The 21,894-nt window shown below is 40.6% G+C and overlaps 1 protein-coding gene across 1 annotated transcript; it reads left to right on the top strand.

Annotated features, from left to right (window-relative positions):
• The first annotated feature begins 290 nt into the window (after nt 1–290).
• On the top strand, nt 291–20,763 carry LOC311046892 (uncharacterized protein). The gene is made up of 22 exons (XM_084059472.1): nt 291–791; nt 2,850–3,012; nt 3,384–3,536; nt 4,256–4,416; nt 4,840–4,908; nt 5,059–5,163; nt 8,362–8,503; nt 9,039–9,124; nt 9,215–9,316; nt 10,076–10,217; nt 12,718–12,896; nt 13,825–13,998; nt 14,886–15,048; nt 15,695–15,853; nt 16,090–16,250; nt 16,858–16,926; nt 17,151–17,257; nt 17,412–17,548; nt 17,867–17,952; nt 18,286–18,387; nt 19,740–19,881; nt 20,231–20,763. The coding sequence occupies exons 1-22, from the start codon at nt 630–632 to the stop codon at nt 20,419–20,421; spliced, it is 2,955 nt and encodes a 984-aa protein (XP_083915598.1). The 5' UTR covers nt 291–629; the 3' UTR covers nt 20,422–20,763.
• Nucleotides 20,764–21,894: the final 1,131 nt, after the last annotated feature.

Raw genomic sequence — 21,894 nt, 5'->3', positions numbered from 1 at the left:
TCCTTAACCTCCATGCAGTGAGCGAGTCTCCGTCTGCCAGTTTACCCTTATGTTTTTCGAGACCACCGCACCTGCAGTTAATCTTCACCAAAAGGACAAAAAAAGGCGCAACAGTTCTCCTGTTCTCTATTAATAATCATTACAATATTTTTTATCAACTGTCAGGTGATATGCAGTACCTTGCATAGTACCTCTATTGAACAACGTGTCTCTTGTACTGCGTTCGTGACTCCCCCCTCTTTTGCAGTGTTACCTGAGTCCAACCTCGCGTCACCACCAACACCTGAGGAGCAGTTGGGTCAGATTCAGATCCCCATGGGGATATGATATCAGTAAAACAATCACGGTGTTGTTTACAACTACAGCAGGGAGTGCAGTGCAGTGTGCAGAAAGAGGTCAGCTTTGGCCAATGGCCAGCAGAGATGGACGGGATGTTTTGTTGTTAAAGAAAGAGAGTGACTGCGTGGGCGGAGAAGAGAAGCCTTGCTTGCTGATTTGACAACAGGATAGGCAGAGTCCAGAATTGAGCAACACTTCCTCTCTGAGTACACAGAACACACAGTCAGGCAGCCAGGCTGTGCAGAGCAGCAGACTAGAGTCCAGTCCCGTTCTGTTCTGTTGTGTTCACCATGTTGGGTTCGTTCGTCCTGCTATGGCTCTGTGTCGGTCTCCTATTCTTCCTCCTCAGACCTCAAAGGCGCAAGAACTTCCCGCCAGGACCCACTCCTCTGCCCCTCTTGGGCAACCTTCTGCAACTTGGCATAGAAAACCCCATGAAGGATTTTGAAAGGGTAATACTATCTGATGTTACAGTGTGACTGTATGAATAGTGTTAATTTAAAGGGCACTTTACACATGTTCCGATGTAGACCCGGGCAAGGGGGAAGCTGGAAAATGTATGCTATGAACTGCTATTTTTGCTTTTTGGGCTTAATCACACTGTTAAAGGTAGGGTAAGTGATTTGCATTGGTTAATATAAGTGTTAAATAGCTCTATATTCTGATAGTACTCATTGCTATAGAGTGTTTGTTCAGTATTAGGAGTCTCCTTGTCTCTCCACCTCTTTATTAAACAGAAAATGCGTTTTCGTTTCAGTTTCATTTCCAATTTTATCCAACCAGGGCAGAGAACTCAGTCAGGATACAGATTAAACAAGTGAAATTGGAAGTGATGACACTAAGAAATGAGCAGAACAAATTGGAACTGGAAGACTACACAAATTAAGCTTAAAAATGGGTACTTTCTTCTGATTGGCTGAGATTTTGACACCTACCGAAAAATGTGTTTTCTGTTTATTAAAGAGCTGGAGAGACAGGGAGACATCTGTTACTGAAAAAACACTCTATAGCAATGAATACTATCAGAATATAGTGTTTTAACCTTTTAACAAAATACTTTTTGTTTTAACCAAAAAATATCACTTACCCTACCTTTAAGTTAGGTGTGTAATAGTGCTGCTGTGAATGCCATGATGCCTTCGCAACGCATAGCCTGTTTCTGTTCTCTGGACTGTCAAATGTGAAGAAGTGGAGATGATTTATTGAATGTTTTCTGCCAGAATTTTCAAATGGATATGATACCATATGGCACGAGCTGACCCCAATTATGTCGCAGCCTCCACGAAATTGCATTAGGTAGGCTATTGCCATAGGTGTTCTCTGTATGGATGGCAGTGTATGGCATTTTCCAGGGCTGAACCTGAGTGTATTATCCATTTGGTTACATTTTACACTGTGTATAATGTAACCTTATTGTTACATTTGCACACTCACAGAGTTATACATGGATGAATGAACACGGAGGATCTTACTGTGTACAGTGGCACCAAGAATAATCTATGATGCTCTGCTCCCCAACTGGGGTTGTTGTGGGGTAGCCTACCGTAGGGGTAACACCACGTTAGTAACATGGTTATTGCATGATACATTTAATGTATGTAAACCTTTTGAAGTTAACTTCAGAAGTTGATTTGGACCCTTTCCTGGTGACTAAATTGTTATAACAAGGAATGGTCACAACCTGTGCTACGACAAAGTGTACTGTAGACCAGCGGTTCTCAAACTATCGGTCAAATAATTATTTGGGGGGTCAAATGATTTGCTTAATGTGCAACATTGTTTTCTCACTCAAGAGTAAACAAACCAACATAGGCCTACAGTATAAGTGTATACAGGGTATCTGCACATTTCTAAAGTGACAATTTAAGGACTTTTAAGACCTTTTTAATACCGTACCTCTAAAATGAAAATAAATAATAAGACCATTACTGCATCAAAAGTCAAATATTACCTTTGAAATTACCATTGGAAAATAGCCGATTTATGGCTATTTTCACAATGTTTATCTGTGGACAGTGGAACCGAGTCGAGACTAAATGTAATGCCTCAAGTCCTATAATTCCAAGTGCTTGTCTGGGTGGGGGGTCCCCAGTTCAAATATGATTATTTTGGGGGGTCGCAGTGTGAAAGGTTTGAGAACGACTGCTGTAGACTATGAAGTGTCTCCTGGTTGCCATGTGGCTGTCTTATTTCCTGTATTTAATACACGTGTTCAGTATGTCAACTAAATATCAACACTGATATGGAAGTTTGTTATCTTTAAAAGTTGTTTATGTGCAGTGTACTGTACGACCCTTTTATGGGTTAACAGTAGCACTACTTTGAGTTGAATGTATCAATATTCATTATTAATTCAATATTAGAAACATAGACAATTGTCAATACTGTAAGTTGACACTATATTTTCTGTGTCTGGATTGGAATTTGCCCTGTCATAAATCAGCATAGATGCATACAGGTATGTCAGGTCAACACTCAACCTTGACTGTCTGTCTTGTTGTCTCCTACAGCTAGCCAAGACCTATGGTAATGTCTACAGTCTGTTCATTGGCACTAGACCAGCAGTTATCATCCATGGGCTCCAGGCCATGAAAGAGGCAATGGTCACCAAGGCTGTGGACTTTGCTGGACGACCCCAAGACCTCATGGTCAATGATATAACCGAAGGGAGAGGTGAGACAGTGATGTGATGTTGTAAGGTGATGCACACAGAAGGTTATGCAGCTAACCTGTTCGTGTTATTGTTTAAATATCTTGGTAAACAGCTTTCATTTCCACATTCTGTCTCTCTCTCTCTCTCTCAGCATGAGAGATTGTTGTTGCTTGAGCAACTCAGTGAACAACACTTGCTTATAATTTATAAAACATTTCTACAATAGAGAAAAACAAAGACACAACCAAATGGCCTTGATATATCAGTGTTATTTTATCAGTGTGTTGACTGAGTAAGACAACAGAATGGAATAGAAAATAATTGCACAGAGGAAGGATTTTGATTGGACACATTTCCAATGAGTTTTTCTGTCATCACACTAATAAATTAGGAGTGATTCTGCAGGACTACAATCCCAGTTGGAGGGAGCACCGTCGCTTCGCTCTGATGACCCTGAGGAACTTTGGCTTGGGGAAAATGTCCATGGAGGAGAGGATTCTGGGAGAGATAGAATTCATCATGGAACCATTGAAGAAGCACATTGGTACGTTGGTTATCTGCCGACTTATTCCACTTCCCCATGAAGTAGCCAGGTTCAAATGGTGTGAGTTAACCGCATGAACCATAGCATCCCTATTCTGGGAAAGACATAATATGTGAACGTTCGTCGCAAATAGGCGTACATTCGGCCAAAATAGTAGATCTACAAGACGTTGTGTTGTGAGCTTATAGTTCGGATATTTAGGTGAAGAGATTTGGTGTCTATTGAGAAAAGGAAGGGGCCAAGTATAGACCCCCTAGGGGAGTCCAGCCAGTGACATAGGGTTTAAGTGGTTAAGGGTGAGTGTGGGTGTGAGTTGTGGCAAAGTAGTACCCCAGGTTGTGGGACAATTTGTTTGCCAGTGTGGGCCTTCCCACCTGCCTGAGGACCCTTCCACCTAACAGAAGGTTTCTGCACACTTGGATCTCTCTGTCTGTTAAAGATTCATCAGAGTGCGTTTTGCTCCTGAATGTATATACCATACCAAAAGCTCAATAAAGTGAAGTCTGCATACAGTAGATATATGTAGATATTTTGTATGCTTCTAAATAACAGTACATTCTATATATTTCATCAGGCAAGTCATCATTGTTGCCATCTTTACTAACAGTTAGTAAAAAAATCTAATATAAATTTGGTTATTAGTAATGTAGCCATTGACACATTAAATGTTTCGTTGTTGTGCCAGGTAACATTGTTCATTTAGTCTTTTTTCTCTTTAGGTAAAACCATGGCCCCTCAGGTATTGTTCCATAATGCAGCCTCCAATATCATCTGCCAGGTTCTATTTGGAACACGTTACGATTACAATGATGACTTCATCAAACTGATAGTTCGCCTCTACACTGAGAATGCAAAGATTGCCAATGGACCCTGGGCCATGGTGGGTGACATGGTGTAAAACATTCTTTGTGTAAAACGTCTTTGACGTGAATGACTCGGAAAATGTACTGTAAATCATAACTATTGGTCCTCGTGTTTCTCAACAAGCAGTATGTTGCAAACTTGCACCAAGGCTTTACTGGTGAATCGCATCTGTGCAAAAAAAACCTGGCTGCGAGAGCTGTCCATCACATTGGAGTTACATTTACTGTACCTAACTAAGGATCCAGCCCCCACTTAAACTTTATTAGAGTTTGAACACTTTTACATGTCTCAGCAGACATGTAGAAGCAGTCAGACATAAAGTAAAACCTGAACAACAAGGGCTCTCTAGGCCACTTAACAGACTCATTTGTATGTGACATTCCATTTACAATTCCATTTATAGTGGGTTAAACTGAATTAATGATTTCTCTTTCCCTAGTTGTATGACTCCTGTCACATGATCCGTTACCTTCCACTCCCCTTCATGAAAGCCTTTAAGAATGTTGAGGTATGTTTACTGGGCCTGGGGTGATCAAAATCATAGCCTCTTATCATTCTGCTCCAAATTAGATATAAAAAGAAACATTTGACATTTTACTGTGGCTTGGATAAATGAATGGCACAATTTCTCCAAATGAATGCTTTGTCTCTTTCTCAGCAATGTCAGGCACAATCAACTCGTCTGGTATCAGAGCACAAAAACACTAGAATCCCTGGGAAACCACGAGACTTCATAGACTGCTACCTGGATGAACTGGATAAGGTGAGTGTGCATGGAAATGCATCATGGTTTGACAGATGTTGTACATTACTAGATTCTGTGGTGTTTCTTTCATCCACTGTCTGCGAGCAGTAGCCAGTAGTGTGGCATTTTGTAGAGTCTCTACACGTTATTTTCTGCTTATGCATACAATCTATTTTCTGCAGTATGTATGGCTTCATATGTAAGAAGCCATACATACACAGGGATTCCACCACCAGACCAGCACAACCGAGAATTGGTCAGCACAGAGACTAAACGTCAGACTAAACGTTTGACATGTAATATCCAGTTTTTTAGATAATGTTTAGTTTTCACTGTTACTACTGTAGTGGGTATTTTCTAGGTACTTTCTAACCTAGTACCTTGTATGCAGGACACGAAAATAAAATAATCAATCATACTCTGCTCGGCTTAGAGTCCAAATGTGAAGGGACGGACAGACAAGTCAAGGCACAGTCAAAGTACAGTGGGATTCAAGCCTTTATTGAAGATTGCAGGACACAGAGTAAGCAAAGCAAAGTTTGTTGTTTACCCAGGGTGTCGGACTAAGTACGAAACTTGTTTCCAGCCGGACCCTGCATGGAAGCCTTGCTCAAGGGCTATTCAGCGGTGATTCATGATTGATGTGATGAATTGGGGAATCGAACTAGGGACCTTCCGGTATCAAGGCCGCCCCTCTAACCACTAGGCCACCGCTGCCACTAGAGTCACGCAGTGCAGTAGCAGAGGCTAGTCATCGTAAGGAGGTCCCCTTTTATACTGTTTACACATATTTGTATACATATTTGGTACATTACTTGCCCAGTGACAGAATGTGCTCATTAATCTAACATCCTAAACCCCTAACGTGCCTTACTGGCACCAAAAGTACCTTACTAATTGGTTTACTGGCATTAGCCTGTGTACTGTTTCTCAGTAAGCTATGGTGTGTTTCGGTACATTCCTCCAAGCGGCATAGTATTACTGCACAAACTATCTTTCAGGTCTTGTCACAACAACCGTAACTAATGATACCCCGGTGCATTCCTTTCTCTGTTATTGCCGACTCTGCAAGGTTCCTTAATGCCAAATATGCTTTTACTGTGCCCCTTAACACCAAACATGCTTTTATTGTTTATTTATTTCTTTATTTGATTTATTTAGCACAAAATGTAAACAGTACACAATATAAAAAGAAAAGTTCCAGGAGTAGGCAAGAAGGCCAAAGGGCTTATAGTCCATGGGCCTGACCAGAAGTCAGGGACACGAAAGGTGGCAAAATCTCTTTGGCACCATTTTGTTTGTAGGGTCCATAGAAGTACTTTGAAACATGATAGCCTTTTCAAATGAGTAGCTTTAATACTTTTTTACGATATTCATTTTTTTGCCATTATCTCCCCACATTATCTGCACAGTAGTCCTGTACCTGGCCTATAGGCCCGTTCGCAATTTGGTGTTAGGAGAATTTCTCACTTGAACAATGGGTAGGCCTACCTAGACATGAAAAATCACAGAGGTGCTCGTCCGCCATAGTGCCACGAATGGCGCAATGGTCAAATCAAATATGGCTGCCATCGGCTATGATGAAAATCCAACTTCTTTGTTTCTGAGTGTATATACACATGCAATTATTTTCTATTATTTTGACTAATTGTGGGGTGGGGAATTCATTTCTGATATTGCTATGACCACTTTGGGTGATGTTGACCTTGAAAGGTCCTTGGCCATAACTTGGCCATTGTTAGGACTAAAAACAGGTGCAATAAGACTAATTCAACTAATTCTGACATTTATAATTCCTTTCTGATATTGTTTTGACCATTAAGGAGAATCTTGTCATTGAAATATCAAAGTCAATGTCATTTTTCAATAACTCAGTTCAAATCATTATTCAATATACCAACAGTCACACAAAAGTTCTACATCCAGTCCAGTGCTTTTCTATTCCGTACATACAACATACCATCATGTCAACAAAATGTTTCCCTCAATACAACAGTCACAACAGGACTCCTAAAATAATGCTATACTATGGTATTATGAAAACATGGCATCTGTCTACCTAACATGCTATCTAAATTACATTTTAGCCTTTGCATAATCCTGCAAGGTCCTTAAGGCTAGGGCAAGTGCTACAGGCTTTTTAGACAAGTATACGTACGACCCATATAGTGAACAGATCCCCTCATGCCCCAGAGAAGTGTACATAGAACAAGGTACAACACACACCTGAGGTCATAGGCACCGATGCTGTGGGTGCTCCTTGTCATAAACACACACCTGAGGTGGTGCTCAGGGGTGCACTGGGCGCTTCGCGTGACACCACAGCGTTCCATTTTAATCATGCCGGACATTGGGGCCGGCCACCAAAAATCCTAGCGCGACCTCTGATTATCTGATTCTAAAGACATACGCACATTTCAGCCCTGGTAAGACAGCCCCGGGCTGACCTGAGAACGTGCGCACCTGACGCACAAAACACAGACCAAAAAACTTTTATGAATCCGACTGTAGGTGTAGGATTTGTCCTAAATGCCCGTACGTACAAAATATGGTCGTAAATCCCTTTATGAATCCGGGCCAATAGCTATAGTGTGCTCGCTGATGCTGCAGCGAGCCCACAATAATTAGCCAACATAGACAGTTGACATATCTGATTTTAAAGGGTGTCAAATCCAATTTGCAAACAAGCAAACAGGGGATAGACAAAAATAAACCAAACAAAAAATGTATCAGGGAATGTGACTGTACTGTCACTTGGTTGACAAACGACATGCATTAATATTCTGTTGGTATTCCATAACCATGGGCCTAGGAGAAGTAACGAATTCTAACCATTTTCTGGCTGTGCAGAGGGTCACTGGAGAACAGACTGGGAATGCCAGACTACCGAGAGACAATACTGAGAGCAATACTGAGAGCCAATACAATTATGTAATAGTGAAGCCAATGATAGTGAAAACCACAACACTACACTACACTTAAAATATAAAATGAGTCATATACTGTATACCCATCGATATTTTATCGTACTGCCCTAGCGTGCGCAGGCATATGCACCCCCCTCCATTAGCACCTAGACTACTAGACTTAAGTTTAAATTTGTTCCTGCAGGAAACCCTGATACAGTATACCTTAAAATATAGCATGCATTTTGAAAATGTAAGCCCTCCTCATTCTCCATACTGAACCAAACTTACCTCACTGTTTTCTGTCTAGAGAGGGGAAGATGATGGCTCATCATTTTCAGAGGCACAGCTGATCACATACGTTCTGGATCTGCACTTTGCTGGAACTGACACTACCTCCAACACCCTGCTTACTGCTTTCCTTTACCTTATGACCTATCCACAAATACAGGGTAAGTAGTTTTTACTTTGCTGCACATACTTGTTTACTTGGCACTCATTTCTTGGATCACATACTCTGCTGTTGGTTGACCAAGGTTCATGGCACTTGCTGTGACCTTGCACTTTGTCAGTTGTACCACCTGGTTGTACTGGGTAAGAGGTTACTGTGTGTAACTCTGGATCTTATAGAAATATAACCGTGTTTTGAATAGCCAATGCAAAAATCTAAAATGACACGGACGCTTTCCCGGTTTTGTGAATTGTGTCGTGAGGTTTAGGCCTGTCGAGGTTCATCCAAATTCATTTTTCACTCTGTACCTGGATTTATATTTCACCTACTGTACATAGTGAAAACCTCAGTGTTAATTTAACTCTGAGAGTACAAACGTTTTGGTTACACGTGCCCATTTGGTTACATTTGTATACCCTCAAATGGATAAATGAACACGGAGGATTTTACTGTGTATTCTCTGTCTTGTCAATGTCTCCTTCATGTTACGTTCTAGCATGTTATTATGAATGAAATTATGAAACGCTCTCTCTTAGAACGCTGTCAGCAGCAGATAGACCAGGTGTTAGAGGGGAAGGATCATGCCAGTTATGACGACAGGCACCAGATGCCCTACGTCATGGTACAGTGACATCATAATTGATCATTGTTTCTGATTGACTGATACATTTTGTGGATCATAGGTGTGTGTAATGATTCTCTGTCCATACAGGCTACGATCCATGAGGTCCAGAGGATAGCTAGCACTGTTCCACTCAGTGTCTTCCACTGTACCACCAAAGACACAGAGCTCATGGGATACTCCATACCCAGGGTAAGGAGAGACAGGTGTTATGGGCGGCAGTGGCTCAGAAGGTAGAGCTTGGGAATCAGAATGTTCCCGAGTTCGATCCTGGGCTCCCCCTGTGTTAGTGGTGGAAGTGGTGGAAAGCTTGGTGACGCGAGGTAACTGTCAAAGTGTCCTTGAGCAAGACACTTGCAATGTCATGGAGAAATACTTAACTACCCTCAATCCTAATGCTCCCCACCCCCTTTCCTGGATCCGAAACCCGGAGACATGATCATAGCCTAAATCGTCGCTGAAAATCTCTTCCAGTCAACTACAATATTTTACAATACCATCAACAATATAAATACTATAATAAAGACAATGATTAAAATTAACAAGTAGCAATCCTTTTGGCTGGAAGCATTGGAAAAGTATGCGCAATGGCTCATGGGAGTAGTTCCTTAATTCTAAAAATATGTACACAGTCTTGTACCTTTGCCTTTTTTGCAGTTTCCAATTATTTTTATGAACAGAATCAAATGTTTTATGGTCAAGATTCATCAGGGGTGTGGTTGGCTTGGTTCTAATTTTCGGGATTTTCTGAAACGTCTATGGAGAAATTAATGGGATTTCTACCTCTGGAACCTGCGCTGGGGAAAAACATGTCATGAGGAGCTCTATAGTATTATAGATTCATGATACGAGTTTATCTGTGATCATATGGTATGAGGCATAGCAAAGGTTTTAAACCGGTAACATAAATGAAACATCTTACTGATGTTTTTGTTTTGTTTTCCCCCCCAGGGTACTATGATCATTCCCAATCTGTCCTCCGTACTGTCTGAAGAGGGACAGTGGAAATTCCCTAACGAATTCAACCCTGAAAACTTCCTTAATGACCAGGGAGAGTTTGTTAAGCCAGATGCCTTCTTGCCCTTTTCTGCAGGTGAGTTGGTTCTTTCAAAGTGGTTTATCTTGTTTCCAATCTGGGTGTGAGAGAACACCCAGTGAAACTCTTCCAAGGCTAAGCTGTCAAGGCTAAATGATTTTTTTTCTGTGTTTGCATGCATGTCGCACTTGGGAGAACGATATTTTGCTCCCATATACGCGTGAGTGTATACTGTGAAAGTAACAATAAAGAACCTTGACCTTGACCTTGATGTTGGTTAATAGCAAATTTAAAAGATAAGATAAAGATTAGATGCTATGTAAAAACTATTACTATAAAACAGGGATATGTGAAAAAAAGAAAAGAGTACATTCATGAAGTGTCATTGCCAGCTTGAACATTCCAAACTTGGAAATTGTTAAGAATAAGATCCTTTAACTGCACATCAAGCCTGTATCTGGAGTTTGATACATAACATACTTTGGCCCCGTTATCACAATAAAATACACGTTCAATTGGATAACACACAGCTTATCACTAGAACTACTAAGCTGTTGAGCCCAGCCCTGTTGGGAGGATTTTAAGCAGGGCCCAAGTGCAGGAAAGAGCAGGTTAAGGAGTAAACCAAGTTTACTGACACATATACACACCCTTAAAAAGAAGAAAAAAGTTTTGCACACTTTTATTTGCGTTTTGGTCTGTTGGCCTTCCTCAGAATCACACACATATACATTCCCTAACACAGCACAGTAGACCCAATGGACAATCAACACAATGACATACAGTAGATGAGGGGGCAGATTGTGAGGGGACAGTGCCATCTGCTGGACCGGTGGCACAGCCAAGACACAGTGGCCCTCATTTATCAACACGGTGCAGCCCGAATAATGAGCGTACGGCGTAATCACCGCACTTTTCGGCATTTATCAATATATCCTGACGTCGGCTTTATCCTACGGTACGCTGAGATCTCACGTCTGGTCGAGACCAGTTGTTGACGTTGGCTGCACCCGTTTACTCCATTCTAGACCTGTGGAGCACCATTGTCTGACTGTCTGACAGGCATCTAGACACATAATCCACTCCTAAATGTGTATATCTACACTAATAAATAATCGCAGTGAAAATATATCATTTTATAAAGTAATTTAATCAAACTGCTTTAACAGTCATTCAGATAAGATTGTAGTCTGTCTGTATTGAAAATAGCAGATCTACAAGCTCACAAGCCGCGTTGTGAGCTTGTAGATCTGCTATTTTCAAAAATATACGAGCGCTTTTGCGCCGGGAGTCCCGCGGTCGGGACAGCACCTTTTCATGGACAGTGAGGTCTACAAACTTACAGTAGCTTGTCCTATGTTATGGAGTTATGTCATAGAGAGTTATGTAGGCTACACAACCTGGCTGGGTTAAGGATATAAACCCGACGCTCCAATATTAACGTGGCGGCACGGAATCACTGCATTCCGCCCGAGTCTCATGTACCGCTACGCTACGGAAAGACAGGTGTGTGTGTGTGTGTGTGTGTGTGTGTGTGTGTGTGTGTGTGTGTGTGTGTGTGTGTGTGTGTGTGTGTGTGTGTGTGTGTGTGTGTGTGTGTGTGTGTGTGTGTGTGTGTGTGTGTGTGTGTGTGTGTGTGTGTGGCGTAACTATTTCTTATTGGCTTTTCATGTCTTTGGTCGTGTTCTGGTTCGTCTTCATGTCGTAAAATCGGGGCGTTTTGAGAATATTTTAAGGGCGTGTTATTTAAATGACGCTCGTTTCAGCCGTGACATTTATCAACGCTGGGACCAAGTGTACGCTCGGATCAGCTGTGTAGGATGCGTTGATAAATGTGACTTCGACGTTGGTGTACGGCCGAATATATGGAAAATATACGCCGGTTTATACGCTGCGTTGATAAATGAGGGCCAGTATGATGGTCAGGGGTATCAGGGATGACCAGCGGGCAAGCTTTAATCCATCCAAAAGTCAATTTAAATTGATGTTGAACTTTGGTAGAATAGAACCTAGCATTATACAGTCCAAATCTATATATACACACATATGTGTGTGTATGTGTGTGTGTGTGTGTGTGTGTGTGTGTGTGTGTGTGTGTGTGTGTGTGTGTGTGTGTGTGTGTGTGTGTGTGTGTGTGTGTGTGTGTGTGTGTGTGTGTGTGTGTGTGTGTGTGTGTGTGTGTGTGTGTGTGTGTACACTATATACGCGGTCAAATTATAAATATTTTTGGCAACAACCGAGGGGCATTACACCTCATCCTGACATACAGCAACGCAAGCTAGAAAAAGTGATTAGGATTAAGTGAAAGTGAAGTGAAAGTGATCTGGGTGGACGGATAGCCAATGAGTTTGTGTGACTTCAAACTACGACTAAACTACGTTTTTATTAAGAGCTGTCATTTAAAAAGAAATCATTTATACTGTACAAATAATCAGAAAATGTACAAATGTACCACATATCACATGTAGTACATACAACATGTGATATGCTAAAGCATGCAAAAGGTGTCTGTTATGCTATCATTCATTTACTGACAGATTTTCCTTGCATGAACCAGGTCCCCGCATGTGCCTGGGAGTGGGTCTGGCTCGTATGGAGCTCTTCTTGATCATGGCGACTCTGTTAAGGAACTTCCAGTTCATCTGGCCTGAGGATGCAGGACAGCCAGACTACACCCCTGTGTTTGGGGTCACTCTGACCCCAAAACCCTACCGCATGGGGATCCGACAGAGAGATGTAAAGTAGGAAAGTCTGGAGAAAGAGAGAGGAACTATGAGGACTGAAAAAATGGCATTCATATCTGAAAGCACAAGGGGGAGAGAAAATATGTCACTACTCTTTATGTCTCTGAATGGAAAAGTCCATTGTAAGATTTGTACATAAGTTAAGCAAAATTTTGTCCAGGTAGCTCAGTCGGTACTCTGTAGAGCTTTTGCCTTTGGACCACAAGGTCATGGGTTCAATCCCGAGCACTTCCAACTCAGCATATCAGTAGCCCGGCTTGGGTGTGTAATGTTCTATATGGCAGCATTTCTGAATTCCTAAAGTACAATTTATGTAACATTGGAGAAACAAATCAAGTAGCAGATATAATGAAACAAACAAAGTACAAGTAGTGATTTTGTAACTAGTTATTCATGATTAAGGTTTGTATTGTTAATAGTGCAATAACCTTATTTCTGACTCAACTTTGTCCGGATTAAAAAGTCTAATTGACTTTTATGGCATTTGAATTCAAGAATTCTAACACCATGTATCTTATATATAATGTGTGTGTTTTGTGGTGCTCTTACACTGTACTACTGTATATTGTATAATGTGATTAAAATGATTTCTTACCTAGGATATGTCACTTCTTTAGCATACGGTATCTTACCATATATACACACACACACACTTTTTTTGCACCTTTGCTACACAATGAAACACCCACAATTAATGTGTTATTACATTCAACTGTATAAATGTCTCTGTGAAAGGGGTAAATCAAGGAAAGCAGATGAACCAGATTCCGGGTAAATGAGTGACAGCTGACCAACACAGGCCACGGTCAGTGCCACACGACCCTGTCAATGCCATGACTGTTTGTTTGGTAAACTAGATGAGAGACACTGCTGTGACTGGTAGAACGTAAAGAAACCTCATACTAGTAGATGCTCATCAGTACCATTCAATGATGTTTGGATCATTTATTCTCTTATGGTTGGCCTTCTGCCTCGTTTTCTTTCTTGTATGGATACGCAGGGATAAAAACTTCCCTCCAGGCCCCAGACCCTTCCCCATCTTTGGAAACCTGCTGCAAATCACTTTGGAGAATCCTCTTGAAGATCTGGGGAAGGTAGTGACAGCTAATTCTCTAGTCTACATTAAACATCTGTTTTAAAGTTTTGAATAGAACATTTCCCATTTGAATGCAACCACTAGTAGTAGTAGTTGTAGTAAAGGCCTGTGAATTGAATAGTCCATGCATTGAACAACCTCTGTGGAAATTAAAATTAGTTGCCAAGAAATAATCAAAAACACAAATATGGCATAATTATTGTTTCAAGCATATGTCAAGTCACAACACAAAATCATTTCCAGATCACTGCTTCTATGTATAGCCTATGTATTAATCTTGAATGAAGACTTTTGGACATCGTCAACCAATTGTGATTCTATTGAAATTGAATTGGTGTTGGTATTTCTTGGTACCTTTGGACATTCCTGTTTAAACACGCTGAAAAGATGTCGTCCCACCTCAAGACAAGCTAAACATTGTCCGGCATTGTTAGATTATTGCCTCAGTATTGGGCAGTGATGAGCATTGCATTTACTGATGGCCAGTGGTGGAAAGTAACTAAGAACATTTACTCAAGTACTGTACTTAAGAACAATTTTGAGGTATTTTCACTTTACTGGAGTATTTACAATTTTCAGTACTACTTTTACTCCACTACAATTATTTGAAAACTTTAGTTACTTTGTAGATTAGGATTATTATTACAAAACATAAATGAACCACTTCAGCCCTGTATACTTAAGCTATTTGAAAATCTACAGATCTACAAGCTCATAACGCGACGCTTTGCGAGCTTGTAGATCGGCTATTTTCAAAGGAGTTTTGTACATTTTATTGCACATATATTATTACTGTAGGCCACTTGCAAAATGAACAAAACGTTAACGATAGAGACTAGTTATTCCACTTTCACTTTATAACTGCCAGTGTCACTGTTCTCCCAGTTGGCCGAGCGCTATGGTGATGTCTACAGTCTGTTCATTGGCCCCACACCAGTAGTTGTCGTAAATGGGCTCCAGGCCATAAAGGAGGCCCTGGTCACAAAGGCTGCTGACTTTGCTGGACGACCCAAAGAACTGATGATGAATCATATAGTACAACAGAAAGGTAAAATGCAAATGCTAATTTCAGATGCTTTATAATATAAAGACACTATTGAAGAAGGTCCAGACGGACCGAAACGTTTGTCATCAAATAAAAAAAAGTGAGTTGCCACAGCAAGATACAGTGTGCGGGACTTCTTGTTTCAGAATCAAACTTTATTGTCACATCACATTACAGGTAATATGGGTGAAATTCTTAATTGTACAGGCCCATTAATGCAGTTAAAAAGATAGATAGAAATAGAATAGAAATACAGTAAAGTGTATTTAAGAGAGTGGCTAATGTGCATACTAATTTAAGGGAAGGAAGTGTTCGTAATGGGGAGTCCAATTAAAACATTGATCAGATCATCTGTGCATTAAAAACATTGTTCAATGAGTTCAGTGCACAGTGTCCACGTGCTCAGTTCTCGTTCAACAGTCTCTCCACCCAACATATGAAATATGTTGGGTGGAGAGATAGTCTCGATACGATAGAGAACGCTATTTCCCATCGCAGGTTACTCAGGTCCTGACAGCTCCAACCCATTACTTACCCAGCCCTGGATAGGCCAACTGGCCTGTCCCTTAGTTGATCATTCTGCACAAACAACGCTGGTTCTCTCTTAACAAATAATTTAATGAACTGACTTGTGCCTTTCTAAATTTAGCTCCAGGAGTGATTCTAGCAGACTACAATCATGGCTGGAGGGAGCACCGTCGCTTTGCTCTAATGACACTGAGGGACTTTGGTTTAGGGAAACAGTCCATGGAGGACAGGACTTTGGGAGAGATCAAACATATGGTGGAGCTATTGGACAGCAGCATTGGTAAGATAGAGAACAGCCATTAGAAAGACGTTCAATATAAGCCCTAACAGGGATAACATTTTTATGAAATTTAAATATTCTGTTTGGCTCCAGATATGCACATTTCTCTCTGTTGTTGAAATTGTCCTATATGGAGAAAATTAAACTTGTAGTAATCTCCAGTGAAGCCACTTGGTCTAAAGTTTAGACCAAGTGGCTTCAAACCATATAATTAATCAGGATTATTTGTTGTACAGGTAAAACCATGAATCCTCACATATTGTTCCATAATGCTGCCAACAACATCATCTGCCAAGTTCTGTTTGGGACACGCCACACCTATGACGACGAGTTCACCAAGCTGTTTCTTGGCATTTTTAAAGAAGTCGCTAAGATTATAAATGGACCTTGGGCTATGGTGGGTAAATTGACTTTATGTAGCTTTACAATATATCCATGATATTCAACCATTCAAACACTAATGGCAGAGGCAGCCATGCAAGGCACCAGCCTGCTCGTTGTAAGGGGTTCAGTAGCCTCGGCACCCAGGTGTTTGTTTTTGTTTCAAATCAAAAAGGGGTTCAGTGTCTTGCTAACACTTTGACATAATGCCAGGAGTAAACCTGTGATGTGACAATAAACAAAGTTGATTCTGATTCTAATTAACAGATACTGCCAAAGTGCTGCTGATCCAAATGACCTGCAAAGAAACCGTCAGAATAGTCTTAACCACTATACTTCATTGTGTGTCAAGTAACAAAAATAGCCAATCTACAAGCTCACAACGTGTGGCAACACAACACGTGATCTTGTTGATCTGCAATTTTTTCTTTAGAACGTTTTGCCGAATGTTCACCTATATTGACATGCCCAGAATAGGGATGCTATCTGGGTTTATTGACCATGGGTAGCATATTCATATTATTTTATAAAGGGTTGTGATTCCTGGAAGATTAGATATGTATGTCCATCTTGTATCAATGAGCTGCTGCATGCAAACATGAGGCTCCTCTCTGTCCCTACAGCTTTATGACTCTGTTCCCATTGTGCGTTGCCTGCCACTACCTTTCCAGAAATCCTTCAAGCTGATGAGGGTATGTATGAGCCTGTAAAATATGTCTATGCCCTAGAAATTCTTGCATACACCAAAAGGCAATCTTTGATGAGAAAAAAGTATTATTGTCACAACATAAACATTGAAAACATCCCCATTCTTAAAATATGAATTGTAATAGAATTGTGAGGAAACCAACAGACAGCATATTTGCAGTAGGCTATAGATAGATGGATAATATTTTAAAATAAATATCCTGTTCAGGCTGGGCACCTTAAACTCACGGAGCTAGTGGTTGAGCACAAGAACACCAGAGTCCCTGGAAAACCAAGAGACTTACTGGACTGCTACCTGGATGAACTGGAAAAGGTGTGTGTGTGTGTTTTGAGGGTGACTTTGAATCCTGTGAAAATGTCTGGGTAACAGTAGCTATTTAAACTAGTTAATGGGGTAAGATGAAAATGAGAAATGTATTGAATTAATGTTTACCCTCTTTTTCTTCTTCTCTCAATCGTCTGCCAAGAGTGGAACTAATGACTCGTCATTTTCTGAAGATCAGCTTATCGCCTATGTTATGGATCTCCAGTTTGCTGGGACTGACACCACCTCCAACACCCTACTCACTGGCTTCCTCTACCTTATGAACTACCCACAGATACAGGGTATATTGTAGAATAATTTAACCAATTCTCCCTGTTCAATTGCCTCATTAGTATAGTATGAGATACGTATGTTGTTAACCACTTTAACCCTGTTGTCCCTATTTAGGACAATTTTCACATTTTCAAAAATGTGCAGACTTTTGAAAAATAATTTAAAAAGAAAAGAATAGTAGTGAAGCTCTACAACACGTAGTGATGTGATGCGTTGAGGTTGTAGATCGTCGATTTTTTGTTTTGTTCTTTTTTAATGATTAAGTGGTAAAATTCTCGTCATTCAGCTGGTAATTTTGTTTCTCGGACTATCTTTCTCTCTCTCAGAAGGCTGTCAGCAGGAGATAGACCGTGTGCTTGAGGGGAAAGACCAGGCCACTTTTGAAGACAGGCACCAGATGCCCTATGTGCAGGTGCAGTTATTTCATTGAATACAATAACCAATAATAATATCAGTTTTGTCTTCACTTGCACAGATATACATAGATAGTGTACTTAATGTACCCCCCACACCACCACAGCCCCCAATTCCGCACATAGCGTGTGTCTTAAACTGTTCTTAACCTCTTATGTTGTTTGTTTATTTTAGCTTTTTATTTTCATTTCAGTCCAGTATTCTTATCTCGTTGTATACTGTTTGTAGCCTATTGCTGTTCACAGTACACCAACATTTCACTGCTTGTACCTGTATGAGTGAGTGACAAATCATGTTCTAGTACTGTAGTGATTGGTCTCTGTCCATGCAGGCTGTGGCCCATGAGATCTTCCGGATAGCTAACACGGTTCCTCTCAGTGTCTTCCACTGCACCACTAAAGACACAGAGCTCAAGGGATACTCCATACCCAGGGTAAGAGACAACGCAGCATTCATATCAAAGCATGAGAACAGATGGAGAGGGAAATTAAAGTATCATGGTAATCTCCTTTGGGACACCAAGGCTATGATGCAGTGTTTTTTAGTCTGTCTGTCTGTCTGTCTGTCTGTGTCTGTCTGTCTGTCTGTCTGTCTGTCTGTCTGTCTGTCTGTCTGTCTGTCTGTCTGTCTGTCTGTCCGTCCATCCATCTGTCCCTCTGTCCTGAAGGACATATGGAGCCACAACGATCCAGTGGTTGAGAACCACTGAACTAGTCAATCTTAATTGTGTCATCTTTATCATGGAAGTCAGTGATTAGAAAAACTGCTTCTTATCCTACTGAATGTTTTTTTTATAGTATTTTGTGCATTAATATTATGTATGTGTACCTTGATGAAAACTGTAAAGTTGTGCATTTTCTAGAACCTTTTTAGCTGAACGTACACTATGTAACTGAACATACAGTACAAATATAAACAAAAACAACATGAGGCAGTTTGCTGAGAAAAACTATCTACACAACACATCATGAGAAACATCATGGAAATTAAAATCTTTATTCCATTCTGTTTTCTCATTGTGACACAAAGACAATTGTCACAGAATTAAGTCAGCAGTGATGACATATTGTTATAAAAAGAATATATCCGATGCTCCCTATTTAGGCAAGGCACATGGTGAGTTTTGTCTTCTCCTCTAGAGCTTCAGCTACAATACTCACTTCATAAATACTTAAAATGAGAATGTCACTGGAACGATATGATACCATTTTGGGGATACCTGTCCCCAGTGACCTGGAGCAGTGTCTGATACTTTTGAGTGGAAAGGGTCCAAGTTCAAGGTCACAATAAAGGTAAAGGTAAGATTCTTGGCAAAAATATCTTGAACGGATTGTCTTTTACATGTGTTGGGTTACACATGTAAAAGATCAAATTAGTGAACGAATGTGGAGATATTCATGAAACTAGGTGGGAAATGGTTGGTATGCTGCCCCGAAGACATTATTCACTTTTCGGTTGAAAATCTTGACGCTCAAAGTCACAATCAAGGGCAAGGACATCACTCATATCTTCATATCTTGACAATTTGGCCGAGGTATGCACTCTACTCTTCTTTTTTTTGTTGATGTACAGTACAAGCACTCATTCTTGCATGTAACATTTCTTAAAAGAAAGACACAGCTCTGAACATATTGTTTCTCACATGGAAGTTTGTGTTTGATAACATTCATGCTTTCATGCACTCACAGATATACTAGGTGGGCACTGGAGGAATGTTTGGTGTGTCTTTGCTTGTGTATTATCACATTTGGACAGAATCTAATGTTGGTTCCTCTTTTTTCACAGGGAACTGTGATCATACCGAACCTGACCTCAGTGCTGTTTGAGAAGGGACAATGGAAATTCCCCCATGAATTCAACCCTGAAAACTTCCTGAATGACCAGGGAGAGTTTGTTAAGCCAGAAGCCTTCATGCCCTTCTCTGCAGGTGGTTCAGCTGTTTGTGAAAAGATTCTTGTAAAATATTGTGGAAAATATATTTATTACCTATTTATCATTAGAGAAATTGAAAATACTAAGCTGGGGTCTAATATCTCCCCCATGCAGTCCGTATTTGGAGGCCTTTTAACTAGTTTTTCCTAATAAAGTGTTTGAGTACTTGATTGGTCTACTTTCCTTGGGGGACATGCATAGATATTTGGCCAAGATTTTAGGGGACCTACAAACACTGTTCTAGAGACTGACCTCTTCTGCACCACGGAGTAGAAATATTGTCAAGTTAGAGAAACTACAAAAAAATGTTATATAATTATCTTTTCTGCTTTTTCATACCACAGGTCCCCGCATGTGCCTGGGAGAGGGTCTGGCTCGTATGGAGCTCTTCTTGATCATGGTGACTCTGTTAAGGAGGTTCCAGTTCATCTGGCCTGAGGACGCAGGACAGCCAGACTACACCTCTGTGTATGGAATCGTCATCAGCCCCAAACCATACCACATGCATATCAGACTTAGGCAAGACTCTCAGTAGGTCTGATCATTGTCTAAATCCAAATGATGGATTTATGGGGGACATTTTGATCAATGATGATTGATGAATAAAGGGGAATCATTATACAATGCTCTTATTTGCATGCCTATGTGCGTGCGTGCGTCAGATACAGTGATATGTAATGTTCAATATGGCAGCATTTCTGAATTCCTAAAGTACAATTTATGCAACATTGGAGAAACAATCTGAGTAGCAGATATAATGAAACAAACAGATGTACAAGTAGTGATTTTGTAACTATGTATTCATGATTGAACTCATGATTAAGGTTTGTATTGTTAATAGTGCAACAACCTTATTTCTGACTCAACTTTGTCCGGATTAAAAGGTCTAATTGACTTTTATGGTATTTTAATTCAAGAGTTTTAACACCATCTTCATCAATCAATAATGTGTGTGTTTTGTACTAATTTATACTACTGTATATTGTATAATGAGATTTAAGTTATTTCTTACCCAGAGGATATGTCTCTTCTCTAGCATACTGTATCTTGCACTCTAATATTATCATACTTGATACAGATGCAACCACTAAGGAACAGGTGTAGCAGCCATTGTGAAACATTGTATTACTGCTATGCACCAAGACTGTAATTAGTTGTCATGGAATCACAACTAAAATGAACATGCCAGTTGTAATGGCTGTTAAATTTCATCTTAACTGTATCATCTCAGGTTTCCCAGAATTCCTCTGAGAGGAGAGCCCCTGGTAATCGTGCCACAAATTAGGTATGACCCTTTTCACAGCAGACATTTAAGCGACCTCTGCTGTTCTTCCTCCTGAGTGTGACTCTGGGACAATGGCGACGCAGCACATGTGCGCAAGGAAACGGGGTTTAAGTCTGCCTTCACCGCTCCACTTCCGGTGGTGAGCTTGCGTTTTCATTCCGACTAGATAACATTATGTACACGGAACACTAACACCACTTCTCCCAGAGAACATGGATGGTTTTGGTTATAAGCCCACTTGTTTCTATGATGAAAGAGTAAGTTCAAATGTGAATATCTTTCCGTGGTTGTCTGCTCCGCGGACGCTATTGTTAAATTAGTTTCGGTTTAAGTTTCGAGTCGGGAAGGATGACGGACATGTGAATCCCGCCCACTACATTTGATTGGATAAAGCGCGGCCTCTGAAGCCACGCCCACTCCCACACAGTGTGTACACGTTCTGACGGACCTTCAAGACAGATTCCAACGCAGTGCAGAATCTGTTCTTGAGAGATTAGGCCAAGAGAACACAATTCTTTTTTTGTGTTTTTTTTGTGTGTGTGTTGGCCAGCGGCACCTCTAAAGGACTAGTGTGGTTGCGCCTTTGCTACACAATGAAACACACCCACAATTAGAGTTATTACATTCAGCTGTATAAATATCTCTGTGAAAGGGGTCAATCAAAGAAAGCAGATGAACCAGATTCTGGTAAATGAGTGACAGCCGACCAGCACAGGCCAAAGG

This window comes from Gymnoscopelus microlampas (genome assembly GCF_963454915.1).
Source record: "Gymnoscopelus microlampas genome assembly, chromosome: 6".
Taxonomy (NCBI): Eukaryota; Metazoa; Chordata; class Actinopteri; order Myctophiformes; family Myctophidae; genus Gymnoscopelus; species Gymnoscopelus microlampas.
This window is presented reverse-complemented; position numbering and strand designations above follow the sequence as displayed.